The sequence below is a fragment of the Otolemur garnettii genome, unplaced genomic scaffold (assembly GCF_000181295.1).
Source record: "Otolemur garnettii isolate 467f Iridium unplaced genomic scaffold, OtoGar3 scaffold00108, whole genome shotgun sequence".
Taxonomy (NCBI): Eukaryota; Metazoa; Chordata; class Mammalia; order Primates; family Galagidae; genus Otolemur; species Otolemur garnettii.
The window spans coordinates 313,819-324,867 of record NW_003852503.1 but is presented as its reverse complement, the minus strand read 5'-3'; the positions used below and the strand labels follow the sequence as shown (position 1 = coordinate 324,867).

The 11,049-nt window shown below is 47.2% G+C and overlaps 2 protein-coding genes across 2 annotated transcripts; both read right to left on the bottom strand.

The window, feature by feature from the left end:
- Positions 1 to 356: 356 nt before the first annotated feature.
- Positions 357 to 3,981, bottom strand: HEPN1 (hepatocellular carcinoma, down-regulated 1). The gene is given in 4 exon segments (XM_023517299.1): positions 357 to 659; positions 661 to 703; positions 705 to 814; positions 3,925 to 3,981. Coding segments are annotated over 4 exon segments (285 nt in total). The 3' UTR covers positions 357 to 584.
- Positions 3,982 to 4,965: 984 nt separating this feature from the next.
- Positions 4,966 to 6,760, bottom strand: DPEP2NB (DPEP2 neighbor). Its single transcript, XM_012809538.1, has 2 exons — positions 6,694 to 6,760; positions 4,966 to 5,294 (listed from the first exon to the last, which is right to left on the bottom strand). The coding sequence occupies exons 1-2, from the start codon at positions 6,758 to 6,760 to the stop codon at positions 4,966 to 4,968; spliced, it is 396 nt and encodes a 131-aa protein (XP_012664992.1).
- Positions 6,761 to 11,049: the final 4,289 nt, after the last annotated feature.

The following is an 11,049-nucleotide window of genomic DNA, read 5'->3' as shown; positions in this document are numbered from 1 at the left end:
AATGACTTAAGCCCAAGAGTTTGAGGTTGCTGTGAGCTGTGATAACACCAGCACTCTACCTAGGAGGGCAACAAAGTGAGACTCTCTTAAAAAAAAAAAAAAAAAGAAAGAAAGAAAGAAAGAAACTGTTTTCAACCCTCCAACTCATACCTTCTCCCTGGCTTCCTCACAAAACAAGCCTTTCAAACAATCATTATCCTCCAGTGGTTCCCAACCTTCCTAATGCCACCGTGAGTCCCAGCCATAAAATTATTTTTGTTGCTACTTCATAACTGTAATTTTGCTACTGTTATGAATCATAATGTAAATATCTGATATGCAGGATGGTCTCAGGGGACCCCTGTGAAAGGGTCGTTCGACCCCCAAAGGGGTCGCGACCCACAGGTTGAGAACCGCTGCTCCAGAAGGTTGTTGAGCTTCTTCCACCTGTAAAGAGAATAAGGTTCTAATCCCCCCCAACATGGCTGAGGGTGGAGAGTCATGGGAACACGTTTCAACCTTTGGCCTCTACCCCGACCGGCACCATCCTCTCTGGTCCCCAGATGCTCAGATCCCCAGATACAGGACAAGAGCAGACTCCCTAATCACACTGACATCAGATAAGGAGAGGGTGGCCACCATGCAGCCAGGCCATGCCCGTGCCTCCACCTCTTGCACACACAGTTCATAGGAGAGGCAGTAATCTGCTGTGTGAGGTGACAGCGATTTAAAAGCTGAAAGAGAAGGAGGCCCTCTGTGTGTTCCTTCCTCTCTTCCCCAATGCCTCCAAGCCTCGGCCCCTCCCTGACCTCTTAAGCTCTAGCTCTGTCTGTCTCTACAATCCCCCGGATCAACTCCGTTGGCCCCTGATACCTACCACCTCCATACCAGGGCAAGTTTTATCCCACCCTAAGGGCACCAGCATTTCTAGTTTGCTTCCTCCGCCCTCATCCCATCAGCACGCCCCTGTCAGCATCCAGTCCCTGCGTACTTCCCCAGGCTCATTTGAGAAGCTCTTTGCAGCTCCCCTAGCTTCCCAGGTGCCTCATCGTCCATGAGATAATGCATGTAGAGGAAGGTTGCTCAGGCAGGTGGACTTGGAGAGGGGTACCTGCTGGTCAGCCGGGAGATGCACAGGTGAAGGTCAGGGTCATAGGAGAGTATACCATACCCTGGTGCTGAATCCCCGAGGGGCCGGCTTCCCAGGCTCAAGCCAAATCTGCCTTGAATTGGGGTGGTAAGTAAGGAAGTGGTTTTTTGTTTCGTTTTGTTTTGATCTTCATCTTTGTATTATAAGCATCACATACTGGATGCTTAATAAACTTTTGATGAAATGAAATGACAACTTTATTCCATTTAAGCAAGGAGAACTAAACGAACAGCTCAAACTTACCAGTTATTTCCCTTTTTTCTTCTCACTTCTTTCACCATCCTTTGCCCTCTTTCTAAACCCCAACTCATCCACTCTAAAAGAGTCATCACTCATCCATCCACACATCTACTCATTCAGATGTTCTTTAATTTATTCAACAAACATTTGTTTGTCTACCACGAACCAGGCCATGTGCTAGACAGTGGGGATAAAGCATAACTATGTCAGGAAGATGGATAAGTCAACAGATTATGACAATACAGGATATAAAATGTGATGACAGCCGGGCACAGTGGCTCACGCCTGTAATCCTAGCACTGTGGGAGGCTGAGGAGGGAGAATCGCTGGAGCTCAGCAGTTTGAGACTCACCTGAGCAAAAGTGAGACCCCGACTCATGAAAAAAATGGAAAAACCCAGCCAGGCACCTTGGCGAACACCTGTAGTCCCAGCGGCTTCCAGAGGCTGAGGCAGCGGGATGCCCACAAGCCAGGAGCCTGAGGTTGCAGTGAGCTACCAAGCCACTGCACTCTGCTCAGGGGCACAGGGTGGGACTCTGTCTCTACCAAAAAAAAAAAAAGGAAAGAAATAAAAAATAAGCAACGAAATAAAAAAAAATTTAAAAACAAAAATTTTAATAAAAAAATAAATAAAATGCGATGACAAAAATTGATGCAAGGTGCTCTGAAAATATGTAGAGGAGTCATCTAACCCAGACTAAGGAATGCTGGCAAAGGTATCTTGGAGGAAAATGTACTTGAGTGTAGTCTTTAAAAAAAAAAAAAAAAAAGATTATTTATTTATTTATTTATTTTCCTTGAGACAGAGTCTCGCTATGTCCTCAGTAGAGTGTGATGGCATCACAGCTCACAGCAATCTCAAACTCTTGGGCTTAAGCAATTCTCTTGCCTCAGCCTTCCAGTAGCTGGGAGTACAGGCACCCATCGCAATGCCTGGCTATTTTGTTGTTGTTGTTGTTGTCATTGTTGTTTAGCAAGCCCTGGCTGGGGTTCCAACCCACCAGCCCCAGTGCGTGTGGCCTGCACCCTAACCACTGAGCTATGGGCGCTGAGCCTTGAGTGTAGTCTTAAAAGATTAGTTGGTTAATCTTATTTTTAAAAGGATGAAAGAACACAATCCAATCAGAGAGGCATGTATAAAAGCTTAGAGGTGTATGAACACAAGGAGTAATTCAGGGTACTGAGCCATGGCAGTGGATTAGATTATTTGGGGACAATGTATAGAGTAGAAGGTGAAGAAGAAAGCTGCAGATAGATTTCTGAGGACATAATTATGTGAAAATAGGTTAAAAGGACCTCAAAAAGAAAGCTAGGGTGGCGCCTGTGGCTCAAAGGAGTAGGCACCGGGCCCCATATGCCAGAGGTGGTGGGTTCAAACCCAGCCCTGGCCAAAAACTGCAAAAAATTAATTAATTAATTAATTAAAAAGCTAAAAAGGCATAGTCAGTGAGATAGGAGGAAATATAAGAGATAATGGGGAAAAAGGAGATAATAGTATCCACAATCACAAAAAGAGGGTTTCAAGGAAGAGTGAGCATTCAGGAGGGGGAGGGGATGTCACATATGAAAAAGAGTTAAAAGTACAGATTAAGTTTGTCAATAGAGGGATCATCAATTAACTTGGTGTTAGTCTCAGACCTGTAGTGGAGCTTAAAGCCAGGTCACAAGAGGCAAAAAGGGGATTGCTATGAAAAGAAAAGTATTTATGCTAAATACTTGTGACTCGATGCCTGAGAGGTCCTCTTGTTTCACAATAACTAGGTCCTGCTTTAACTACATTTGTTTTGCATTATTGACCTTCGAGAGAAGGGGTGGGAGTGAGGAGTTAAAAACTGCTTAATTTTTAATGCCTGGTACCACTGTCACAATTTACACGGCAATATAACTGGTGTCATGAAAAGGAAAAAGAAAAGCTACAACAGATAAAAGACCTCAGGGCTATATATCTGCATGGACACTGTATTGCATTAATCAATAGCTGCCTTTTTGCTAACTATAGCTATGACAGTTCTGAACAAGAAAGATTTTCTATTGAAGCTGCAGTAACTTTTTCTGACTATTGTTCCTTCCGTGGCAGATTTTTACAGTTCCTCTACTGCATTTGGGACAATTATCCTGAAATAACTTGCAACTTTCTGGACAACTCCTTGCTCTCTCCCTTGCTAAGAACTGTGGCTTTTTTCTGCTGTTTATATTCTTTTTTTTTTTTGCAGATTTTGGCCAGGGCTGGGTTTGAACCCGCCACCTCCAGCATATGGGGCCAGTGCCCTACTCCTTTGAGCCATAGGCTCCGCCCATTTTCTGCTGTTTATAAAATCTGCTGCTGCCACATCCACTGATTCCACCATCATATCCATAACCACTCCTATAGGCATTGCCTGAGATTCTTCCATCAAAACTTCCCCCTTTCATGGGTCCATAATTTGATCACTGTTGTTCTTTAATTTCCTCCTTCATTGTGACCATCGTATCTTCCACCCATATATCATACCACCACCACTTTGGATATATCACCAACATCATATGACCACTACTATCACTTCCTCCCCAACTACCTCTGCTATCACCACCTCTATCACCATAGCCTCCTCTTCCATCAAATTTTCCACCATGGCCAAAATCACCTCCACCAAAGTTTCCTCTACAACCCATAAAGCTGCCAGATCCCCCTCCACGACCTCTCCATGTTCCAGCAGACCCCATCTCTTGTTTAGAAGGACTTTTTCACTTCACTATACATTCATATTATAGTGTTTTTGACCAATTTTATCAACTGTATCATGATCATCAAACGTTACAAAAGTGAATCCTCTTGGTTCCATTCTGCCGGTCTTCCATAATTTAACACTAGAAAGTTCATAGATATCATTTGCCGCATTAACAGATTTTAAAAGGCCCTCACACTAGATGCAAAAAAAAAAAAAAATTGTAAACTTTAATCCTTAAGGTTTTCAGGATCAAATCTCTTTTTGGAGTTGTTGTTGTTAGAGAAAATCATTTTATTGAACAGTAGGGACCACAGTGGGGACAAAAAGGGCCAGGAATAAAGGAACCTATGAGCAGCAGGGGCTGTTGCTTGACGTTCTCCATATCATTCCTGCTCCATGCAGCAGACCCCCTGGATCTCTTCATTCTGCTTCCTGAGACCCCAGGCAGGAGGCTCTCCTGCTGTGGGGTAGCCATGCATTTCTTCTTTCAGTTTCAAGAAGCCTAATCTTCCTTGGTTTCTGCTGGGTGTTGCTGGCAATGACTCAAGGCAGGAACTCATCTGTAGACCAGGCCCCTGCTGGGCTGCTCTGAACGCTCTCTCTGCACCTGACTCCTCAGCTAGCAAAGTGCAAACTTTTCTTTCTTCTGCCTAAGAAGGAACTCTAGAGGATTGAGTAGAGGAAATTGCGTAGGTTGGAGTCAGCCCTGGAATGTTCAAAGCAGTCTCAGTTTCTGAGGCTCCTTGCCTAAGGCCAGTTAGGATGGAAGGGGCTTTTCAGTGAGGGAGGCTTAGGTAGAATGGTTCAGGTTGTACCTCCAGTGGTGGAATGTGAAGGTCACTGCAGATGTCTCCGGAAGCTCAGCATTTCTCTGTTCTGTAGCGTGGCTCAGCCAGCAAGGTTTTTCTGGGGCTGCCTCCTGCCACTATGCTGCAAGCGTGGAATTTTGGAACTACGGCAACTTAGCTCTTTGTCTGCCTCCATCATAGTCTGACTTATCTTGGAAGTCTGGTGCTTCTTGGGAGCCGGGCTGGAAACTCTGGGGGCTGGCTTCTCTGCTTCGGCCTTTGCTGGTGTGGGCAAAGGAGCATCCCCGTGGAGCCGGTAGCCACCAACCAAGCAGTACGTCTCCCCATGCCAGCCCACCTGTGCTTCTCCATACCCTCGGTAGAGGACATGGTAGTAACCATGGAGAGGAGAAGTGGGAGGCAGTGGTGCTGGAAAGAAAACCAGGACAGATCAATCACTTTTGCTTTAGACACTGTACTGTCAGGCTGTCCTTTCATGTCTCTCCCTGTATTGGGGTGAGGCCTTCTCATCTCGGCATCCCAAATACTGCCCTGGCCTAACACTTGTCTGAGTCCCCTAGAGATGGGACACTGGCTACAAAAGCAAAGCCCTGGAGCCTGTGGCAGCAGCAGGCCAGGATATATCCTTCCCATTCCCAGAAAGAACAGGAAAACCTCAAAATAATCACAACCAAGACCCCTTCACAAGTCTCTCCTTCTCACAACCAAGGAAACATTCTTAAGGTCTGTCACTTCTGAGGCTTTCATGGAAGTGGTTTGCAAGATTTGGAAAAAAAGATCTAATATAAATCAGGTAAGAATCCCTCCCACCCTGGCAGCCCCTCTTAGGCCTGGGTCATACTGCCTGTTTCAACCTCTGACCTCTAACCCTTTGAGACTTTTGTGTAGATTTTCTAATACTTTCTGGAGGCCAAATGCTGAAGCAGAGTGACTGGGAGGGTCAGAGCTAGACTCTGAGCACCATGTCTGGGTTCAAGGAGCCTTCGCACATCAACCTACCCTCCCAGGACACCACTCCCCTCGGCTCTCCATCTTCCCAGCTACCTTTGCCCCAGCACTCAGCAGCTCTGATGGGACTGTGTCTTCATGACACCATAATAAAGCTGCCTGGGTCTGAAGCAGCCGCTCTTACTAGAGTGACCAGATTTTAACATTTGTAAAGCGGGACAACATGGGGGGGCAGGGAATGGGGCAGGGCAGGGCCTGACAACAATGCAAACTTTTATAAGCAGTTCTCGATAATCACTTCTCAACAATTATTTGTTATTATTACAGTTTAACATTATCAAATTAACAACAATAATATAAAACTTATATTCTGGAGAAATAGCCACCTGGCAGCCAATAATCGTATATTCCCTTCCTGTTCCTGCATTCTTTCCAAAAATCGGGACTTTTTTAAAACTCCGCGGGATGCAGGACAAATTATTCAAAAGTGGTACTGTCCCACCAAAAGCGGGACGTCTGGTCACCCAAGCTCTTACCCAAACCGCTCCATTTGTCACTTGTCAATAAAAACACATTTGGCTTTTGCTAAGAGTTCAATGAGGAAAGGGTCTGACTGGAAGCATCTAATAGGTCAAAAGGGAAGGCCCAATTTAGAAAGAGGAGAACCTCTGTGAACACTGCTCAGAGATGACATTTCACTTGCCCTCAGCAGTGAGCAGGAACACTGTGGGTCCCTGAGCCCATCGGTATTACTTATGGCTAGAGAAGTGCTGGAGTGGAGGGCAAGCCAAAAAGTGGCAGCCAGGTGAGGTTGTATATATGCCAGTGCCTCCTGTACAGATGCCCAGCCTTGGCCTACCTGCAGTGCAGCCCTCCCAGGGGACAGAGGATAAGTTAGAGTTAATATAGAAGATCCGGTCAGACATTCTCTCTCAGGCAACCAAACAGATTGATATCTCCTAGAGAAATGATAGGGAACTTTCCCTAAGGGCACCACATTTCCATAGCTACCCTACCATGGAAACTGAGAAGGCCTGTGAGGTCATCACTACCTGGTGAGGTCGTCACTACCCAGTGAGGTCGTCACTACCCGGTGAGGTCACATAAGCAACCTGTGAGTAGAGGGGCAGGCTTCGGGGCCCTTAGAGTTTTGGGGAGGAGAATAGAGCAGAGGAAGAAGGAAACCCCACCTGGACCCTCTCACATCTGGCCTCCCCACTGATGCCCTAGTCAAGTACTACCCTCCCTGTGAAGCCCACCTACGGGCTGGCAGAGATAGCCCCAGTGACCCCAGGAGGGCAAGAGACACCCAAGATTCTGCATGTCCTTTCTTCCTGACAGTGCTTGGTTTAGAGTAAAGCCTCACTTCCAGAATCACCCAATCTCAGCTCAAATCCCACAATAAGTTCTTTCTAATAAAGCGCTTACTAAATCACTCCATGGTTCCCCATGGTATATACTCTCCCATGCTGCAAGGAGTAATAAACACAACAAGTGTGTCCTGGTGGCATTTGGCTGGAGAACATTGACAGGCTGAACACGAAGAATAGTAACCGATCTCCCCTTCTTCCTGGACATGTGAGCAGAAGGTTAAACATCTACATTAGCAGCCTTTGAAATCTCCAGCTGGGCAATGTTGGTCTAGAAGTGCCCCATAGTCATTGGTGTTGAGAAGGTGGAGAAAATGTCAGGTTGAGAATATGAGACGAGGTTAATGGGACCAGGGTTTAGGGAACAGACGCCGTGCCACTGAAATGGCCTCAAGGCAATTTTTCTAGCCGTTAAGGAGAGGTCATTACTATTTCCTCTTTTGGCTCAGTTCCTACCTTCCCCCCTTAGTCCCCACCACTATTGGTATCTTGGAACAAAGATGAGAGTTTGGAGGTTGGAACTGAGCAGACACAAGCAAAGGGGGCCAGGAGAGAGGCAAAAGAATGAGGTCTCAAGGCCAAGCAGAATGCCTCAGAGTGGCTGGGACTGGCTGTGGCTGTGTTGGTCAGGGGAAAGGGTGTGCTATTTTAGAACATTCAATGGATAACCAACTCATACCTAGCGTTTTCACAGCACTTTCATATCCACAGTTTATAAAGCTCATGCAGATAATTTATAGATGAGGAGAGTGGAGCTCAGAAAGAATATGTGACTTATCCAAGGTCTCTCTGCCAATAAGAGGTGGAAGCAGGATCTCAACCTTAGTGTAACTGACTTCAAATCCCACATGACTTTGTCCCTTTTACTCTACCAGCTTGGCCAGTAGGAGCCGCAGGCTGCATCTTCAAAGAACACAAAACAGAAAGCTGGGAAGCCAGAAGCCAGCGGTGAAAAGAAATTTCTTCTGCAGGGTCATTCAGATGGTGTTAATTGTTCTCCAAAGCCCCATGGGTACCAGATCCTTTTCTTCTCTCCTCCCTCTTACAAACAGCGAAAGATGAGTTAAAAACACTAAGCCCTAAAACTAGGGGTGAAGGAAGGGAGCCAGAGCCCCAGAGCACAGCCCCCTGAAATAACAACTGGAGGCGGCTCCCATAGAGTCACATCGTCCCTGTGACTCATGCTGTCGGCTCTTCCTTAGTTTGTGGAAATGACACAATCAGGATGCCGGTCAGCCAGGTTGCTGGAAATGAGCACTGCTGTCTCTAGGAGCCATCCAGACCTACCTCACTGTTGGGAAGTCCCCTTGGCTGTCACTGCATGGATCCCTTAGTCCCTGGATGCCTGGACTGAGTGAAGAAAAGGAATCCTAATGTCCTATAGGAATAGCTAAGAGTGATTGACCAGCAGCCTTCCATTCTTAGTACTTGGCTCTCCAGAGTCTGGGAGTGGGGAACAGGGAGGGACTGGCCCATGATTTCTAAGCACGGGACATCTGACTGAGGGGCAGGGGCTGTTCCTCAGGCTGCCAGAGCCTCTGAGGTCCTGTCCCAGAGCTACACGTTGGCACCTCTCCTTACTGTCTAACCCGTCCATTCTCACTCAGCTGAGGTCAGGGCTGGTTAGCTGATAGATGAGAATTCCTTTGGGATTTTCCTTCTTTCCTCCTAAGGGAAACTTATACCTTCTTTCTGGCTTGTAGAGATTTGCATTAAATCAAGTTTGCATTGAAAAATTAGCAGAGGCTGGACACGGTGGCTCATCCCTGTAATCCTAGCACTCTAGGAGGCTAAGGCTGAAGGATCCCTTCAGCTCAGGAGTTTGAGACCAGCCAGAGCCAAAGCAAGACCCTGTTTCTACTAAAAATGAAAAAAAATTAGCTGGGCATTGTAGAGGATGCCTATAGTCTCAGCTACTCAGGAGGCGGAGGCAGGAAGGTCACTTGAGCCTGGGAGTTTGAGGTTACTGTGAGCTATGATGCCACGGCACTCTACCCAGGGTGACAGAGTGAGACTCTGTCTCAAAAACAAGAACAACAAAATCATTAGCAGAGAATGTGGTTAGATATAAAGGCACAAGAAACTAAAGGAGGACTGCTGGTGGCAACATCTAGGGGGAGCTGGCAGTCAGGGGATCAGACACTCTTGGAGATTCAGTACCTGGGAAATGCCAAGTTGGCTGAATGGGCAGGAAATCCATCCATCCCACCCCTTCCTTTCCTGTCTCATCCTTAAGTAACTTCAGGGTCCATATGAAGATTCCCCTTATCACTCTGGCCCCTCAGAGGCTCGGCCTCATAAACTCGACTCGGCTTTGCCTGCCACACGTGCACCCAAGCTCAAGTCAGGGACATTGTCACCACCCCTAGTGCCACATCTGAAAACCCAAACTTTATTCCCTGCCCCTGTCCTTCCAGTTCCATCACTCTTACAACTTTCACTCTGTTCTTTCTTTACCCCATGAAACCCCGCAGTTTCTAGAGACTTTGGTGTTCTCTGATTCTATCTTAGTCTCAGTGTGGGTTTGAGAGAAAGAGGAGGAGGACAGGAGGAGGCCTTGCACTTGATAGGTTGTCAGGGCTGTGGTTGGCCCTGCAGCCCATCTGGGAAAGGGGAGGAAGGGAGGGCATCAGCTGGGGCCCTGCAGAGAAGTGGCCCTGGAACAATTGGGAACAAAGGCTGGATACTCTTCCGTTGAGCCCCAGAGCCTGGCCTTGGCCTTCCTGAACGGCTTCAGGAAATGGCTGAGATTCCACATTTGGAAGGAAGAGACCTGTAAACAGAAGCTGAGCTCTGACAGGGGAGAGCAGCCTCTCTGTAGGCTGGGGGTGGGTGGTGTGGGCCGCAGGGTGAGAGGTGACACTGCAGGCTCAGGAGCTGCAAGGCCTGTCTGCTACAGACATAGAGGCAGGGTCTCAGCACTGGGAAGATTCCCTCCACCTTTCCAGGGTCTGGAAACTATCCTTGCTGATGACATTTGCATAGTTTCAGTGATGGGGTATGCCTAAAAATAAATTCAAAAAACACTGATGGGCGGCGCCTGTGGCTCAAAGGAGTAGGGCGCTGGCCCCATATGCTGGAGGTGACGGGTTCAAACCCAGCCCCGGCCAAAAACTGTAAAAAAAAAAAAAAAAAAAAAAAACACTGAAAAAAACACTGACTAGTCTTTACTCTTACTTATAACATGCCAGACACTGTGTACTCCAGTTCTCAAGGTAGGAATTATTATTACTAGTGCCATTTTACAGGGAAGGAAACTGATGGAGTTACTTGAGTAAGGCCTCTGCAGAAGCTATTTCATCCATCTCTAAGCTGAATATGGACATACCCTGTGGGAATCTGATAGTGTGGCCCGGAGGCTCTGAGTCCTTCCTAGTTCTACCCTACTGTGTCTCAGACTTATCTGTTCCTGGGGAAGGGGACCGTGGGATGACAGCCTACTCCTGCCCCTTCCACTCTGCCTCTCCAGCCTATAGCTCCCCTGCCCTCCGTCCTCAACTTCTCCATGCTGGGTGCTGAGACTCCACCTCTGGGTTTCCATTCTACTCTAGCAGGTGGCCACCAGGAAGGAAAGGGAGAAAGATTGGGACTGAAGGGTAAGATTTAAATAGAGTTTTAGGGCTAAAGCATTAAGACTATGGTTGGAGTTATGGCTAATGTGAGGATTTCCTTTAAGAGGTCTCAGACCAGACCATAAGATGAACCTTAGGGCTGAAGTTAGGGCTGGGGCGATGGCTTAAGGGCCAAGGTCAGATAGTTTCTCGCCTCTGGTCTCCTCCCAGTTCTCCAAGGCACTGAGGGCCAGGCAGGAAGCATCGGTTTCCTCAAAGCCGCTTCCCTCCTAG

Coding starts and splice junctions, on each gene's coding strand:
- DPEP2NB (XM_012809538.1), bottom strand. CDS start 6,760: ATGTCTGACCGGATCTTCTATATTAACTCTAACTTATCCTCTGTCCCC. Junction 5,295..6,693: donor CTGGGAGGGCTGCACTGCAG/GTAGGCCAAGGC, acceptor TTTTCTTTCCAG/CACCACTGCCTCCCACTTCT.